The 16821-nt window shown below is 38.4% G+C and overlaps 1 protein-coding gene across 2 annotated transcripts in view; it reads right to left on the minus strand.

The window, feature by feature from the left end:
- Nucleotides 1-1775: 1775 nt before the first annotated feature.
- Nucleotides 1776-16821, minus strand: part of STXBP4 (syntaxin binding protein 4) — a 73908-nt gene continuing 58862 nt past the window's right edge. The window contains exon 22 of one of the 2 annotated variants that reach the window (XM_010578672.1): nucleotides 1776-4851. In XM_010578672.1, coding sequence (XP_010576974.1) covers nucleotides 4740-4851 — 112 coding nt within the window. In that variant the 3' untranslated portion in view covers nucleotides 1776-4739. The remainder of the gene's footprint in view (nucleotides 4852-16821) is intronic. The other variant, XR_775104.1, reaches the window with a different exon arrangement.

Genomic DNA, 16821 nt, shown 5'->3' on the forward strand with positions numbered 1-16821 from the left:
CACAGCCTGGCCTGTTCCACAACCACAAACATTTTTCTCAAAGGGTTTTCCTTGCCTTAACTCAACGCCAGCAGACACTCTCCTGTGTGTCAGAAAGACTTAAAGAAATCAACCAAACCATTTGTTTCAGGTTCATAAAGCAGCCTGTCACGAGAAGCATTTAAATAGATGGTGAACATTACGTGGGATAGATCAACCTGCGTTAAACGCTTTGCTTGACTGAACCTGTCTCTCAATACTCCGGCTTGTCAGGTTTATCTTCCACAGCAAAACACACGGTGAAACCCAGCTCGCTCTGGCAGTGGGTGCCCAAGGTAACTCCAACTCCGCTTTGAGGAACTGATGAGGCCACCCAACAGATAGCGCCCACGAAGCAAATATATTCTGAAGTAAATCAGATGATAGTTAAAAGGATAAGTTACAGGAATTCCTCTATTTTATGGTATTTCTTATTTTAGTGTAAGTAATTTCTTATTCCTTAATTTACAGTAGATGCTAAAACCTCCAACTGGTTTCTAGGTAGGATACACCATTAGCTTCTGTTCCTTAAACTACAACCATGGGGAGCGTAAGTAAAGTAGGTGAGGCTCCATAGAGACTGCACAGGAACTGTAGCAAGCCTGATTTGCATCCTTTAAAAGTCGGGTTTTCATAATTCTGAAAAATTTTGCCAGAGCAGGAAAAGTGGGATTTGTTCTCTCTGTCCTTGGCCGACCATTGGGCTTTTGCCCCATTACACGCCTATAACAGCTCTACAAAGTAAGGACGAGCTGATTCAGTAACATGCATAGCCCAGGTAGACAAAGAAGTGATTTGTACTGTTTAATTACATAAGAAGTAAGTACTTTCTATCACTGAAATCTGTACTCTGAAGTACACAAAAGATTTCCACCACCACTAGTGGTTTTAAGTACAAAGAGGAACGGTAGTCTGCATCAGTTATGGTTTTACAGGGGATGGTATTAAACAGGGGGCTTTCTAAACAAAGGCCGGGTAGGATCATCCTTGGAGAATAACCCTACTTGAGAATTACAGTGAAATTCTCTGTACGGAGTCTGGCACCACTGCAAACCCATGTGAGTCCTTAAGGCTCCAAATGAAATCAGTGTCAGAACAGACTTAGTGCCTAAGGTTGTGTCCAAGGTGGTCCTTGCTTTGCATTAAATATCTTTGTGCAAATAGCAACTGTTGTTCCCCCCCCACCCCGACTGATCATAAAAATCTAAAGGCTTTATGTATTTGCTTACGTAATAGCTGTATCTTTTCTATAGACTTTACTGTAGAAAACTACAGCGCAGCCATCATACGGCAGCGTGGCGGTGCACCTGCCAGCACATACGCCTGACCACTATGTGAATATTTAAATGGTGTTTATGGAATGGCCAGCTCACATAGGTATGTGTGCTTATGTGTATCTGGCGGGGTTGATGAAAGGATCACCTAATTTATTGAGACACTGAGTAGTGTTACAAGGAAGTTATTTAGCACCTGCAAAGCTGAGTATCTAATATGCCTGTGTAGGTATTTGTGTTAAGCTATTTGCTTTGATGGGAGAATGTGCCATTTTAAATTTACTGGAATATTTGCAGTATTTGAAGGGCAGTGCAGCACAAGTATTCAGGTAAAGATTAACACCATTGTGTACCAGAACAGTATTTTTCACAATGTCACCTTTAGATGGAAAATAAATTGAGGTACAGGAATCATTTATGGCCCTTATAAAGTGGCAGTTTCATTATTTTAAAGGATATAACATGCACTTTCATTACTTTTCCACTTACATTTTTTTATTCTGGAATAAAAATGAAAAGTTGTTGTTTACAGTGTTGCATATTTTGACAACTGCTCTTTACAAATTCTTTTTAAGTTATCCTAGAACCATTTTCTCAATATACACAGTTCAGCTTAATCAAAATAATTTCACAAACTATTTCACAGAAAGGAAGAGACAAGGGGAGATAGAGAGAAATAACCTAGGAAACAAGTATGCCAGCGTACAAAAATAGATTAGAACATTTGGAGATTGTAGGTATGAAAATGTAGTCTCAATAACGGAGAATTTGAACTAGCAGATTATCTGAAGAGGTAATGCTTACCGGAGAAGAAGCCAGATAGATGCAGAGATCTATTTCTAACACCTTTAATTTCTAGACAAATTTATAAGAGAGAGGGAGAAACAGTCTCCAAGTTTCTGAAATGTTCTCATCTGTGGGTGGAGACAGTAAGCAGAGCAGGCAGATCGCCAAGATTTTGTCTCGATTTCTCCCCCTCTCGTGCACAGCAGGCTGTGCATTGCATGCTCAGAGCCAGAGATCATTACCAGCTCCCCAGGAAGGGCAAGCAGTACGTGCATAGCTGTCCTCCTCCAGCTGATCTAACAGAAGGACAGCTTTAAATTGCTGTTAGGTCTCTATAAAGTCTCTGCTCATGAAGCCTGCCTGATCCATAGCCTCTGTCCCTAAATAGCTTCTCCTATTTGAAACACCCAGCTAGTTGTCACAAAGCCACAAGCAGAATAAATCAAGACTGTGAGGGTCAAGTGGAGATTCAAACCTCACTTGAAGAGAATTGGAAAAATGGAATCTATATGCAATCTGGACAGCATGGAAGTATGAACAGAAAGCGCCCGTCATAAAGCATCCAAACAACTACTAAGGCTACAGCAAATACCATAAGGAATTCAGAACGTTATAGATCCTCTATGGGTCATGAGTCTGTGCCATTTTCAGGAAAAAGGATTTAAATAAAAATGCTTCTACGGTGTCCAACCCTGAAACTCAAGCACATGCTCTGTCCCGTCAAGACCGTGTTCTCTGGGAACACAAAGGAGTCTGTGAAGCACGTAGGAGCCACTGGAGCAAAATATGGCTAAAACATTTATGTGTTACTGCTCTGAGAAGTTTTCTTAGAAATATAAGTTACTGTGGGTCTGCTGAGCAAGCTCTTCTTCCTAATCCACACCACCTGTGTAGATTCATGGATAATTTGGTTCTGACCTAGTTAAAAGTACAAAACAATTTTTCCTATTTGCTTATTCAAAATATCCTGACATCTACTTCCAGCAAAGCCTGCAAAAAACTTTTTTGTGCGCTGCACTTTGTTCCTCCAGGAAGAACATTTAGTGATGTGCCCTACAGCTCACAGGCCAAATGCAGTAGATTGCTGCACTGCCGTTCAAAGAAGAGACTTGACTTGGGCTTTAAAAAAAGGTATATTATTTTTGATTCGAAGGTTCAACAGCTACAGTGTGCCTGACTTGGCACAGCTCTGTAATGCTGAGGACAGAGAGTGTGGCATAGGCACCAGAGCTCCAAATAAGTCTGGTCTTTATATCCATTCCTCAGAGTACAAGGATTTTTAAATCCAATGCCACACCTGCTGAAAACAGACCTTAAAAAAACGTGATTGCACAGCCTCATTCCTTTGTATCGGCCAACAGAGGTGAGCTGGCGTACAGCAGCATGCCTGAACCTTTCCAGGGAGGTTCTGAATTCCTTAAGTCTGCTGCTCAGAAAAAAACACATTGCAGCCTCTGCCTTCCTCACACTGTTACAATCCTGTTCTGCTTCTTGGACTGAAGGTCAGAGATAGGGTTTTCCTTTGGCGTATTCATCAGTGCTTCTGCAAAGTTTCAGCTCTTTCTTTCATTCATTAGTCAACACCGACCATATATGTTATACACATATACACACACATATATAAAGATCCTCCAGAAAAACGTAGCATAGAATCATATATTTCACAAAGCTGACATCATACATTGTGCTGTGAATAATGAGATTTAAAATATCCTGTGCTATTGAGGTACAGTGAAACCTGTTCATTAGCTTGCACTAGCACCTCCCGTCATTTTCTTTATCCTCTTAAATCGTCGCCAGTGTGTACAAAATGATTTTGTTCTACTTAAAGACCAACTTTGAGGAGGTGACTGATTTCTGCTGATCCTGGAGGTGGTTTCACAGGTTTCATTGTACTTGAAACTTCACAGCTTCCACTGAAGTATTTGATGCATGTATGTATCGGTTTAGCAGAGTACAAAAGTAGAATAATTTTCATTCTTGCCTCATATTGTTGACAGAGTATGGTGTCCTCTACCAAAACTGTTTCTTTTTGCTCGACAACTTATCAAAGACTGTTTTCTAAAACTTAACCACCAACCTTAATAAAGTATTATTTTTAAATGTCATCAGGGCTCCAATACTTGTTGCTAAATTTCTATTAGCAAAACTTATTTGCAAATTTCTTCCATAAAAATAATTTTTTTCAGTAGTTAAAGAAAAGGCATCTACATTACACTCGCTAGCATTGGTTAAAAAAAGGAAAAAGCTCACCTTGCATCTTTCAGTCAACCATGACCTGGAATTTGCCATGTGAAATTACAAGCAATGGTCCCATCTTAACTCAAGCTGGTCAAAGCTGTGAAAATTTCACTTCAGGTCAGGGGAGTTATGCCAATAGAGAAGTCATGAAAAGACTGGATTGGGCCCTAAGATAAGACTGATCCCTGCACACCAAACCAGGACAGATTAAGGACTGAAGGGAGACTTCTGCAGCGCCTGCATCTTCTGTAGCACCCATCAATAAACCCACCTAAAAAATGGCAGAACTTCCTCTGACTTGAAGGGGAGAATTGTCATCAGGTACTATTATATTAGACTAGAAAGTACGTAGATCAAAAAGGGAGCGTCTCCTCACTTATGTGCAGAAACTAGACAAACTACTTTCTGTCAAAGACGTCCTCAGCTCTTGGACCTGGGAAGCTCTCTTATTCCATCGTCATCATCCTCAGAGCAAAGCAAGCTTAGTGCACTTGTTACGGGATGGATCCATGATGTTGTCTGCGTCACATGGCTAAAAAGAAACAAGAAGGAAAAAAAACAGGTTTACCAATCTCAAAACAAGAAAGACCAGATGGAGTCTGGAGTTGTAATGATCATTACAACTCCTTCAAATACAGAATTCTCTTTTTCTTGCTAACTATGAGATTTTTACAAACAAAATGTGGAGTCTTCTGGGTGCTAGAACCTGGACTGAAGGTCTCATTTCCCAATACGTTAGAGAGAATGCTTTTGTAAGAGACTCCTGATACAGACTGGTGACATTTCCTGTTAATTGAGCTGTAGACAATTAACCCAGCAACAGGGTACAGCCCAGACTAGCAAAGTCTTACAAAACTCCAACAAGCTAGTAAGGTATTAACATTGCCATCATACCAGTTAAAGCCTGAGGCATAGTGGACAAGAGGAAGTTGACCAAATGTGGAATCACGTCATAGAAATATGCTCAGTTTGTTAGAACATGAACTAATATTCTAGCATCATTAAGTCATTCCTCTTCTCGCAGAAAAAGGTTGATGAATAAATCCAAAACCCAATGTTCTTTAGACGTCCTCTAGACCAAATTCTGGACATGCTTCCACAGCCTTTACACACGTAATAAAACGGAGTCAGTACTACTTTTTAAGGCTTAAACCCTACGTTTGACATGCAGTCTAAGCTGCTTTATAGTTCTTGGTAAGCTTCTATATGAATGGAAAGAACCTGATCAAGGCTTGGTAAGGACAGATAAGTGGAATAGGCTTACTGTTTGTGGGTGAGAATGCTGTACACCTTATGATTGGTAGTATGCATGCTAACCATACTGTGTGTGGGCAAGACACAGCCTCTTCTCCCTTCTGGAATAATGTGTTCTTGGTAAAGGAAATAGCTTCTTTTCACTTAAAAAAATCTTGCTAATAAATTCACAGTTTTTATAGTCAAGTCAGTGCAAAGATGAATTTTGTAATATAAGTTCATTACAAGAACTAGCTGAAAAATATTATACTTATAATATACGCCACAAAAGACAAACAGCTCTTCTCACAACTTCTAACATACAGTGTACCTAAAGCCCACGCCTATACTCACCTTTCAGGTGCACGGGTTTAATTAAATATGACATGCCATGATGGAACTACTCCAGATTTACTTTTTCAAGTGAAAACGGATTTTGTCTTTCTGTCTTCAAGAATGCTCTCTTGAATATCCGATTATGGATACTGATACGTTAAAGTAGGAATTTGAGTCAATGCTCCACTACACTGAGTTATGGGTATGGGGATCACTATTTCACTCAACATGATCGTGCTATGATCTTATCTTGTATTCACATCTTTCATTTGAGTATATTGAGCTCAGAATAAGTTGGATATGATGAGGACAACAACACTGTTCACCAAGAGGTGCGTACAATGCTAACGTAAATCACACCTTGAGCTGCATTAGTAGATTAACCTATCTCTGAACTGGTAATCCGTGAATTTAGCCACTACTTCAATTGAAGCAACGCCTGAGTAAGAACCAAGCAAGAAAAACAAAATGTGGAAGATAAAGGCCATACCCTTAGTTCTTACCCTTAAAAAAAACCAAACCCAAACACAAACCCAAAAGCTCCAGTTATGTGTAAAAACAATTCATAAGTGTTTTTTTGGTCAGAGCAGCGCTGGATGGACTCCATTCCTTCATGAGTATATTACAAAAATGTGCATCACCTTACTGGAGCTGTAGAGATCAGTTTCACAGAAGTTAAAACAGAAGTGTAACTGAATAACATGTAGCTACAGAAAATAACAACGCAGCAGATACTAACCATTCTCAAGTACAGTAATCATTTCATTCTAAGAAAGTGAATGTACCATTTTTACTAGGAATGAGAGCAGCTTTCCAAAAGTTTCCAATGTTTACCTTTAGCAAGTCAGAAGATAGCCAACATGAAGACTATTAGAGAGTCCTGTTACAATGTTTTATGAGAGATTTGTGAATAAAATCTGTCTAATCAAGAACATCGATTCCATTATTCCACAACACAGGGAAACATATGTATTTATATTTATAGTATGAATATATTTATATTTGTAAATATACCTAGGAAAACATCTTTGCTGTATTTTTTTTCAACATTTTCTATAATGTCAGGAAATGCCATGGTTTTTTTTTTTTTCAATTAAAAAATTTAGTCAATATGGCTTAATACTGAAGATAGCACTCTAAATTAAAGTCCCAGCATGTGATTTCATTTATCTGCATAACGACGCAGAACTCCTTCCAATACCTGCAGAATCATGGGAGCTGAATGAACTAGATTCCACCCATTCCAGCTCTGCCAATGCAAGATTTATTGCCTGCAGTACTATTTTAAGTGTTTATATTGCCTGCTTTTATCAAGCCATTTCTCAGCAATCCATTACTGAATTTAAATAAGAATAAAATTAATTTTAAATTTTATTCTTTCCCATTTGACTTCCCCAAGTAGCGTGCCTTGACCTGCTGTGTACCTACATCCTCAGCTCTTATCTTCTCATGAGCATGCAGTATCAATCCTGTGAAATGGGAGAAACTGCACAGGAGTAGAAGAGTTATGTGGAAAAGCATTCACGGGTCTTTGATGTAACCAACTAAAAAATTCTTTGTTAAGTGTTTACTCTTCAGAAGATTTTCCTCCTACATACTTTAGGACCAGGAGGCAAATGATAGCATGCCCAACTTTCTGCTAACCACTGTAAGAACTTGATTTTGTTCTCATACAAATTAAATGCAGAAATTCTGCAGATCTTTAATAGTGCAGAATTGTGGCACTGAAATCAGGATTACAATTTTCTATATTCAATGGCATAACATTGTTCAATCACTGGTAAGAAAAGGAGAGAACTAGTTTTTATCCATTGTCAAAATGTATGGGGCCAAATTTTGCTCTAATGTCAATCTGCTGTAAATGCTTCTGATTTGAACTCAGTTCTCTTAAACTTGCACTAGACTTTATCCCATGAACGCTTCTACTAGGACGGTTTGTATTAAAACCTTTACCAAAATCCTTACTAGGAGAAGAACTCTTATAAATAAAGTCCAGATACCATGTCTCACATTGTAGACAGACACACACAATACGCACAGATTATTTAGGTACAGAATAAATGTATAACACCCCCTCCTCCCCGCTATTTATTTTTAGCTCTCCAAAAGTGCTGTGGCTAAAGAGCTTTGACATAATCAGTCCGAAGAGATAATCCCAGATTTACTGGTTTGCAGAACATTCTTGTATTAGAAATACATTCTCTCTGATTTGTGTGTTAGGGACAGCAATAAAAGTGAGAGGGAATTAAAATCTACCTCTAGGTTTTACTTAATTGATGAAACTGTTTTGAATATTAAAGGAATATTTGGAAAGCCAGCATTACAAATTCTAAATTTAAAACGTTTTCTATTTGAAATGTTCCTGTTCGAAAGATTAATTTCACATTTTCAGAGCAATTAACAATATTTAAAGATTTTTAGGTTTTCAGACAAGTCATTGCTGTCAGAGGGTAGCCAAATTTATTGTTAGAAAACAGAAACATTTGATCTGGAAATATGTCAGTAGCTTATTCTGTCTTTTTAACATTAGTAAATTGCAGGACAAATTTCAGAGCTTGGAAAAACAAAACATGAGAACACAGGGATTTTTTTGGCAGAGAAATGGTAGAGAATTATTTAAAATACCATTATAATTATGGTCCTTATGGCTCTTACTTCTTCGCATGGAAAATGATTTCTTTTAAAATGAGAACTTCAGACAATCTTCTCTTTTAAGAAAAGAATAATTAAAGGAAAATTTCAAAGAAAAACTAATGGAAAAAATGTCTGCCCTTTGTTAGATTTTGAGCATTATCAAGACATGCTTTTCACCTTAAACTGTATTCTCCAACTAGGGCCAAGCTCTGGAGCCTAACAGGGAATCATGAAGAGTCTTACAGACAACGCAACTGCTGCAGGTCACTGTGCAGGATGCTGAGCTACAAAGCAGTCATGCAGTATTCTTGGAATTTTTTTTTTTTTTTTTTCCCCTTTTGACATAGGACGACATTCATAACACCTGGCTGAATTTTTCCAGTGCACCAGGGTTATTTAGCTTTAAAAGGAACAATCTTGTGCAAGACCCATGTGTTTGAGATCTGTTCAGGAGACAAGATGCAGCTTTAAACAACTGATCAGTCGAACTCTCATAATGAATAGGGACCATTACTCATTAGGGACCAAATAGGATTTAGCTGTATCTGAACTTGGAATCTGACTTGTATCTGGTTTCATATGAATCCTGTGCTTCCCTACCAAATTGAGCAGCACTGAAGATGAAAATGAAAGCAGAACTCTGCTCATATGAAATAACACAAACCCCAAGGCAGCTATTTTCTTCCCTAAATGAACACACCCCATAACCTAAATCCATTTAATACACAGTAGTAATTTTGCTAAACTTTTAATCTTTCTTGTCTTACTTTTTGATTTCCCAAACTTCACTAGCCCTTTAAAATGCAATAATGCTCGGCTAAAGAGTATTGATGCTTGATGGAGCTTTTACCGATCTGTGCACAACTGAAAATTTTTGCAAAGCCATTGTCGCAGTGTAGTACTGCTGATAACTGTAAGGCTGAGACGTAGGAAACTGCACGCTCTGAAAGCTTTACCCTTTAGTGCTTTCACTGTTGTTATTGAAATAATCATTTAAAAATGTAGCAAATAGCACTGCTAGATGTAGATGCAATGGGTTGGAAAGGCACATGCTCCATACTACCCAGAAATATATTCCATATTGTGCTTTTTCAGTTTTTAGGCTTACACGCATACCCCAGTGGGAATTTCTGAAGTTACTGTGAAAGGAGTATATGCCATCTGCTAGACGACTAGTAATATGGGAGACTGCGTTCCTTTGTAACACGCTAGTACGCAGGCCCCCATGCAGTGGTGGTTGGGAGGCTAACGAGGGCCAGAGCAACAGGAAAATAAAGAACAATGCCACTGAAGGAAGATCCTGAAACTTAATACTTCATCTAGAGGTTATATCATCTTCCCTGCTTGCTCTTGCACAGAATCCGTCTGTGTAGCTCTTTGCTGGACTACGCACAGCTTTGCAAGATTTGTTTCAATTACTGCCTTTGTCTTTTGCTGCTGGGCCTTTCTGTTTCTGCTCCCCTTGTGCCTGGAACAGCCTTTTGCTTTGCAAGGATCCTCTTTCCCCTTTAAAACCCAGTCCCAAATCTCACAGCTTTGAGAAGGTACCTGGCTCTTTCATCTCTATTTTACTCATACTTCTCTAACTTGCTAATGCAAGTCTCTTGGGCCATGATCAATGTTCCTTATGCACCTTCCGCAACATTGCATAATAAAATATACCATCAAAAATAGATTCTGCACAAAAATGGAGTAGTCCTAGCTTGCTCCAGGCACCTGGAAGACCTTCATGTCTTGGTAGGGTGAGACAGAACTACCCTTCCTCATGCCAGCAGGTGGCAATGGAGTATCTAAAGGAGTACCAGGGAGCTGCTACTCCTCAAGGCAGACCACTGGATCATGGTAATGGCAGACCTTTTAGTTTCAGCCCAGCTCCCTCCCATGATTGTGGAGTTTAGGTAAATACTATATAGCAAGATTTGGTACACAGGATGGTCAAAATGCTGGAAGCGTGCTAATTCTGTTGCCCTCAAATCTCTACCTGATAGTGTTTCTAAATCACTTCACAATCAGATTGAATATAATGTGTCAATTACTGGTGCTGCACCTGCCACATTTTGTGAATGCATTCCTTTTTTCTTTAGGATTGCATGATTTTCGGGAGCAGAACTATTTCTCAGCTTTCAAGAGCCAGGGCTTTTAACACTTTGCTGTTGTCCCTTATGAATTTAAACTTGTTATTATTTTTTTGTCTCTTCAATGCCAATGCATATCATGAAATAAGCTGCTTGCAGACCCAGTCACGGTATCTGTCATGTTTGGTATCCCCTTTGAAAATGCCAGTGGTTGGAAAGCAGATGCTGTAAGGGGATACCAAGTCACGCAATGGAAAACTCTTGCTATTTTGAAGAGCAAATGCTGGGAGGATCTGCAAGGAATAACTTATTCTAAACTGTAACTAAAGGATTTTAATCTAGTAGATAAGCAATTAGAACAAAATAAAACAACTGGGTGACGTTGATGCAAGTATAATCAATCAATCCTGAGAGCATCTAGGGAAGACAGTTTCCAGACATGGAACCTCCAGGCAGTTTGGGAAAGGTTTTTGTATTGTATTTATCAAAATCAGATTATTTGAAATTAAACATTCTTTTTCTTTCTCCTTTTTGTTATAACTGGTTTCAGACTGTACCCTCTTTCAAGACAACATTTCAAAAGGAACATACAACATCTAATAGTACCCCAGGAGTGCTGGGCAGGTCCTGGAAGATGGCAGGGACCTTAACTTCTACTGGCTGTAATAAGATCGAGAGCACCTGTCACCTCATGGAACCATGTCCTAAGGCAACATAAATGTTTCTTGTATTTCCCTCAGGGATCGCAGATTTTGCCTGAGTATTAATTAAAGATTGAGGGACATAAAGTGAAACCCCAGAAGACAGTCTCGCTACTTATTCCTTGATTAAACCGATTAAACACTTGCCTACTAAGAAAAAAATCTATGAGCAATTTCAGAAGGCAGTAATCACTAGGAAGAAGATTTATATAGCCAAATAATGTGCTATATCATTAAAAATTGTCAACAATAAACAAATGGCCCTATCTAAGATAAAAACAGTAGTAACAGAAGGATCTGAGCCAAGGCTGAATAAGCCCAAAGGTTTGAGTGACAGGATATGCAAACTTTTCACAGTTTTAAAGCACTACCTGAAATCCGTCTCACCCCAGTATTAGCCAACTGCTATTACTCTAAAAGCGCTGTTTTAATACATGCAGTTACTCATAATCCTGTGTCTCTAAGTGAACATAATAAAAATTCTGGTGCAGTTTATTTGCAAGTGCATCAGAGCACGCTCAAGGCTTATGTTTAAACTACATGCATACTAAAATGAAAGCTGGAGCGATGGCTTAGGCCCATGCTTCAGATGAAGTGCGTACTGAAAAACCCTTGCTGTGCATTTTTCTGCTTCTGACAGCTCTCCCCAAACCCAGGGAGATCTCAGGAGAACTGATGGTGTAGCACGGTGTACATAACATTCCACAAGTGCCAAATCCTGCCCTAACAAAGAAAAATTTAGTAGGAGTCTGAACTGTCATATTTCCAGTCCTACTCATGGAAGTAATTAGACAGGTGAGAATCAGACCTTTGGTCACATCAGTGTAAGAGTAAAATTACCCAGCAGAGGTAACAAAAATCAGCACGTTGATTTCAGTGGGATTTGTAGGTCTAGGGCAAAAAAATAATTTCAGCTTCATGTATTTTCTCACGGAAGAAATTTTAACAGCTGCCTTATATGATAGGCCAGTACCTGGACAGAGTGTGCCATAGCTGTGGAAGCTGAAAGAATGTTTCTCCATTTTGGTTCTTGATATTAAAAAAACAACCAAGCTCTCAGGAAAAAAAAAAGATTGCCCAACCAAAAGCAGCTTAAGGTCTTAACATTCTTGTATTACAAGCTCATGTCATAAAATCCAATGCCCAGTTTCCTAGTTTTACATCTGAGATTATTTTCCTTATAGTCATGCAAAACGATTTCAGTGAAAATCAGAGAAACTGAATTCCCTACAACCCAAGTATCTGGCAAGAAACCATTTCTAAACCTTAGAAATTACTTGGAATTTTCATCTTATCCTAGCTATCTGTAAGTCTTCATGAATTTTTAGTTACAAATGTCTTTCTTACACTAAATCATTGCTGTGTCTTTTAATAAGAAGTCTTTCTTCATTCAACAGTGACTGTGGACAAAGAACAACTAGGGTATACAATTTTCAGAAGAGGACTGTTACTTGTGGATATATTTATACCTAGTGAACAACTTGAGACACAGCAAAGAGTCATGTACTTCAGACGGCAGGCATTAACACTTTGTGAAAATAAAAGTTCTCTGAGATGTCTCAAGTTGGTTATCCAAAAATCAAAAAGAAAAATGTCAGGATTACCCAAATTCATATGGTTACATCTGAAAGCGTTTGAACTGATGTTGAGCTGATGGATGCAGAGAGCTTTGGATCGTTACACATTAAAAAGCAGTAATAACAGTTAGCACTTAGTGCTGAGCCAGTTTTATTTAAATATTTGCAACTTCCTGTGACCATGTAACTATTCTTTCCTCTGTTTTCAGATACGAGGACTGGAGGATGACAGGTAAGAGGAAACATTTTCAAAAGCAACCTCTATTTTTGAGTGACATGTAAAATAGGAAAGGTCCAATTTTAAGAGATGCAAAGTAATTGCATCTTTCTTTGAACTCAATGAAAATAGAGGGCACTCCATGCCTCAGAGTACCCATTCCTACTCATAAAACATCAAAGTTACTAAGATTGGGACACCTACAATGATGATTTTGATAACTGATAATTTTGGTGTAACTAAATTCACTGAAACTTGAGTGGAATATACAGAAGTTTACTTCTGGATCAGCTATGCTATGATTTGAACGTTACTGAACCTGATTTCTTCTAGGAAGGGCCAGTCCAACCACTACTTAGATAACCTGCAGATAACCAGTATGTTGTAATATACCAGGATATACTGGCATGGGACAGCCTCAGTATGTTGGGGTTTGGGTCCCTCCTGAGAAGCAGAGTACACTTATCAAAGGAACAGCTTTGTTTTTTCAATCTAGCATGCAGTAAGTAAAATCAACTGTGATTTATCTTCCTTTTATGATGCTACCTTTAGCTCTAGTGCTATAAAACATCAATGTTTATACTACAGAAGTTCTTCATCTATCACACATGCTTTGCTATTCTTAGTTCAGTCATAAAATCATAAACGGTTTCTGTGAATGCCCAGCTCTCAGTAAAATTAATGATGGCTCTTTCCCAAGCAAAACCAAACAAAATAGAATATTATAAAATATATAAGAAGGATGTGTTGGCTTTCAAAGTGGAAGCCTGATTTGTTAGGTATGATTTCAAAAGCTACCAGAACATGTCATGTGTGGTTTTTATTAATTTGTATTTTACAAGTATTGACTTTAGGCTCCTACTTAACATGAACCAAATGCTATACCTTCCAATTAAGGCACCTTCATGCCTACTTTGTCACACTGAAGCATCCAAAGCTTCCATGTAAAACTTCTGATTTTTAGATAAACTGCTGAAAAATAACCCTAAATCAACTATTACTGTTTCCCCTTTGTTATAAGATAGAAAACATCACAGGCCCTAACATATCTAAGGAAAAGGTCTCCAAAGTTTAAAATATTTGGGAACTTTTACTTGTCTTTCAGGAAAATTTAATTTAAGATAAATGTTCTTGAGGAAAATAACAGTTAATATGGAATAGTTGGAACCTAGTCCTACTAAAATGCTAGAAAAACAGTGTTTACAGGGGCAAAATTCACAGCTGGTCCTTACAAACTGTATACATATGCAAGGAGTGGGTGGGAGTGGGAGGGAGAATAGCAAGGCCCTACCTAATTTTAGGTGCCAGTCTCATGATACAGAGCTGCCATATGTTAAAGGTGAACGTAGTGGGAGGATGGAAGAGATTAACTATAGTGGGTTTTCTGGGAAAAAAAATTAGTGTCCCAGCTATAGTTTTTTTATACTGTTCCTGTGTGATTCTTAAGCACCAGTGTATAACCATTAATTAATTAGCATATATGGTACTTCATTGTGAGAGCAGTTATGCATAGACTCTTTCTCCTACTTAAAAACCAAACCCAGAAATTACTAATTCACAAAATCTGTTCAATGACAGAATACACTTGCTGTTTGCACTGCTGCAAATTAATTAATATTGAACTTTTTTACCTTATTATGTGGGGTCTCTTCAATACACTGGCCCTCCAAGTTCAAGACAGACAAGGGAAAAAGTGGAGAGGATCCAGTGGAGGGTCACCAAGATGATTAGAGGGCTGGAGAACTTGGCACATAAAGAAATGTTGAAGGAATTGGGTTTGTTCAGCCTAGAGAAGAGAAAGCTTGGGGGGTGGAGGGTGGGTCTCTAATCAAAGTCTTCCAATACCTAAAAGGTAGTTATGAAGAAAATGGAGGCACTTTTCCCACAAAGATGTATTGCTTTTTGTCTGTTGCCATGGGCACAAGTTGCTTCAGGGGAAAATCTGTCCAGACTAAGTAAATATTCTTCACTGTGAGAACAACTAAACATTGGAATAGGGTGCCCAGAGAGGTGGTGGAATCTCCCTCACTGGAAAGATTCAAGACTTGGTTTGACAGGGCTCTGGATAACTTACTCGTCAACAGATGGTTAAATGAGATGACCTCCAGACATCCCTTCCAATCTAGACTTTTCTATGATTTTATTTTATGATTTTGGAACTGCAACGGACTGCTGAAAACCCCATTAGGGCACATTCAGTTGTCACTTTGAGCAAATGAGGTCAGCATCTCAATTCTTCTTAACCAAACTGGCTGATATAAACAGTGATAGAAATACCAGACGTAAATTGGTGAGGAAACAGGCACCAGTAACGTGTTTCTATTACACATTAATTGATGGGGCATGAAGCTGGTGCTATGTACGTATGACTGATTATATTGTTACACGCAAAATAAAGTAGTGCTTGCCCTCTCCATTGCTTTAAAGTACACCAGGTTACCTTCAAACATACCTGGGGCCAAATTCAACCTTTAGTCTCCAGCAGGAGGGAAGCACGGTTATACCAGCAATGAAGCTCATCCCTACCTTTTAGTCTACTGGTGTAATTTTTGTCCTTCTGATAACTGTTAAATTATATCATATTAGTAGGACACTTGAACTTGCTTTTTTTCCAATGCATACCGAGATGTAACTCAGAGAGGCTTACGTTACTGTTTGCTATTTCATGGTAAACCTATACACATGACCTTAATGCCTAGCACAGAATCGTGTGAGTTTATGACACACCAGCGGTCTAAAAGGTAGTTTTCTCACACTTGCCAGCACTTTGTGACTGATCTTAGCAACCTGGTTGATTGAAAATAATTTACTGAGAAACTGAAATGATTTCCTGAATAAAAGAGGTGATTTCAAAAATTGTCTTAAGGTGAGGATTCATGGACAAGATACAGGTTTCTCTGGTAGGTGTAGAGAGCTGCTCAGCCCCTTAGGAATATAGCCATGTAAATGTTTTATTCATGTCAGTTATTCACATAAGTGGGTTTCACTTTAGTGTGTAACACAAGCCAGCTGGTTTGCTTCTTTTAAACTCTGATTTCTCATGCACTTCATATTGCTACACCCCCTTCAGAGATATTTATGGAAATTTCACAGCAAGCTGTCTCAAGCTTATGCGCTATTAAGATTCCATTCTGGGGTGTTTACTGCATTAGATTTATAACATATAGATTTATGGACTCAGCTACTTGATGGCCCAATAAAGCATGTTGGAACTGAAGGCAACTACTAATTAAAATAATATTTGATTGTCCTTAGCATATTGTAAAACTGCTGTGGATTTAAACAAAGCCACTGCAGCTTCTATACAGCCTCACAGCCTAACTACGCAATAGGAAAACTTACAATTCACATACAAGATCAGTTTAACTGTGGCTACACTTCGGGAATTATAACATTTATAATATTTTCTAGCTGTTTGTACACATGGAAGTGGGCTAGCGTTTAAATACTCTTAAGCCCCTCATGGCTTCGGCTGTTCTAAACACCAATGAACGAAAGGATTGAAGTTCACAGCCAAAGAGAAGAAGAAGGTTACAGTACTAGTACCAGGGTGGTAAAGTATCAACTATTCTGCTAATCCCCTTTTAAACAATTAGATTAAATCCTACTGAAAAGGATCAGCTGATATGATGCACCTCAAGCTAAGTTCCTCCTAGAAAAGGATATTTTCAATGTTGGGTAGAATTTTCATCTTGAAATCTCTACCATCCAGTGTTAGAAACAAGGGAC

This window comes from Haliaeetus leucocephalus, unplaced genomic scaffold (genome assembly GCF_000737465.1).
Source record: "Haliaeetus leucocephalus isolate CR32 unplaced genomic scaffold, Haliaeetus_leucocephalus-4.0 Scaffold646, whole genome shotgun sequence".
NCBI lineage: Eukaryota > Metazoa > Chordata > Aves > Accipitriformes > Accipitridae > Haliaeetus > Haliaeetus leucocephalus.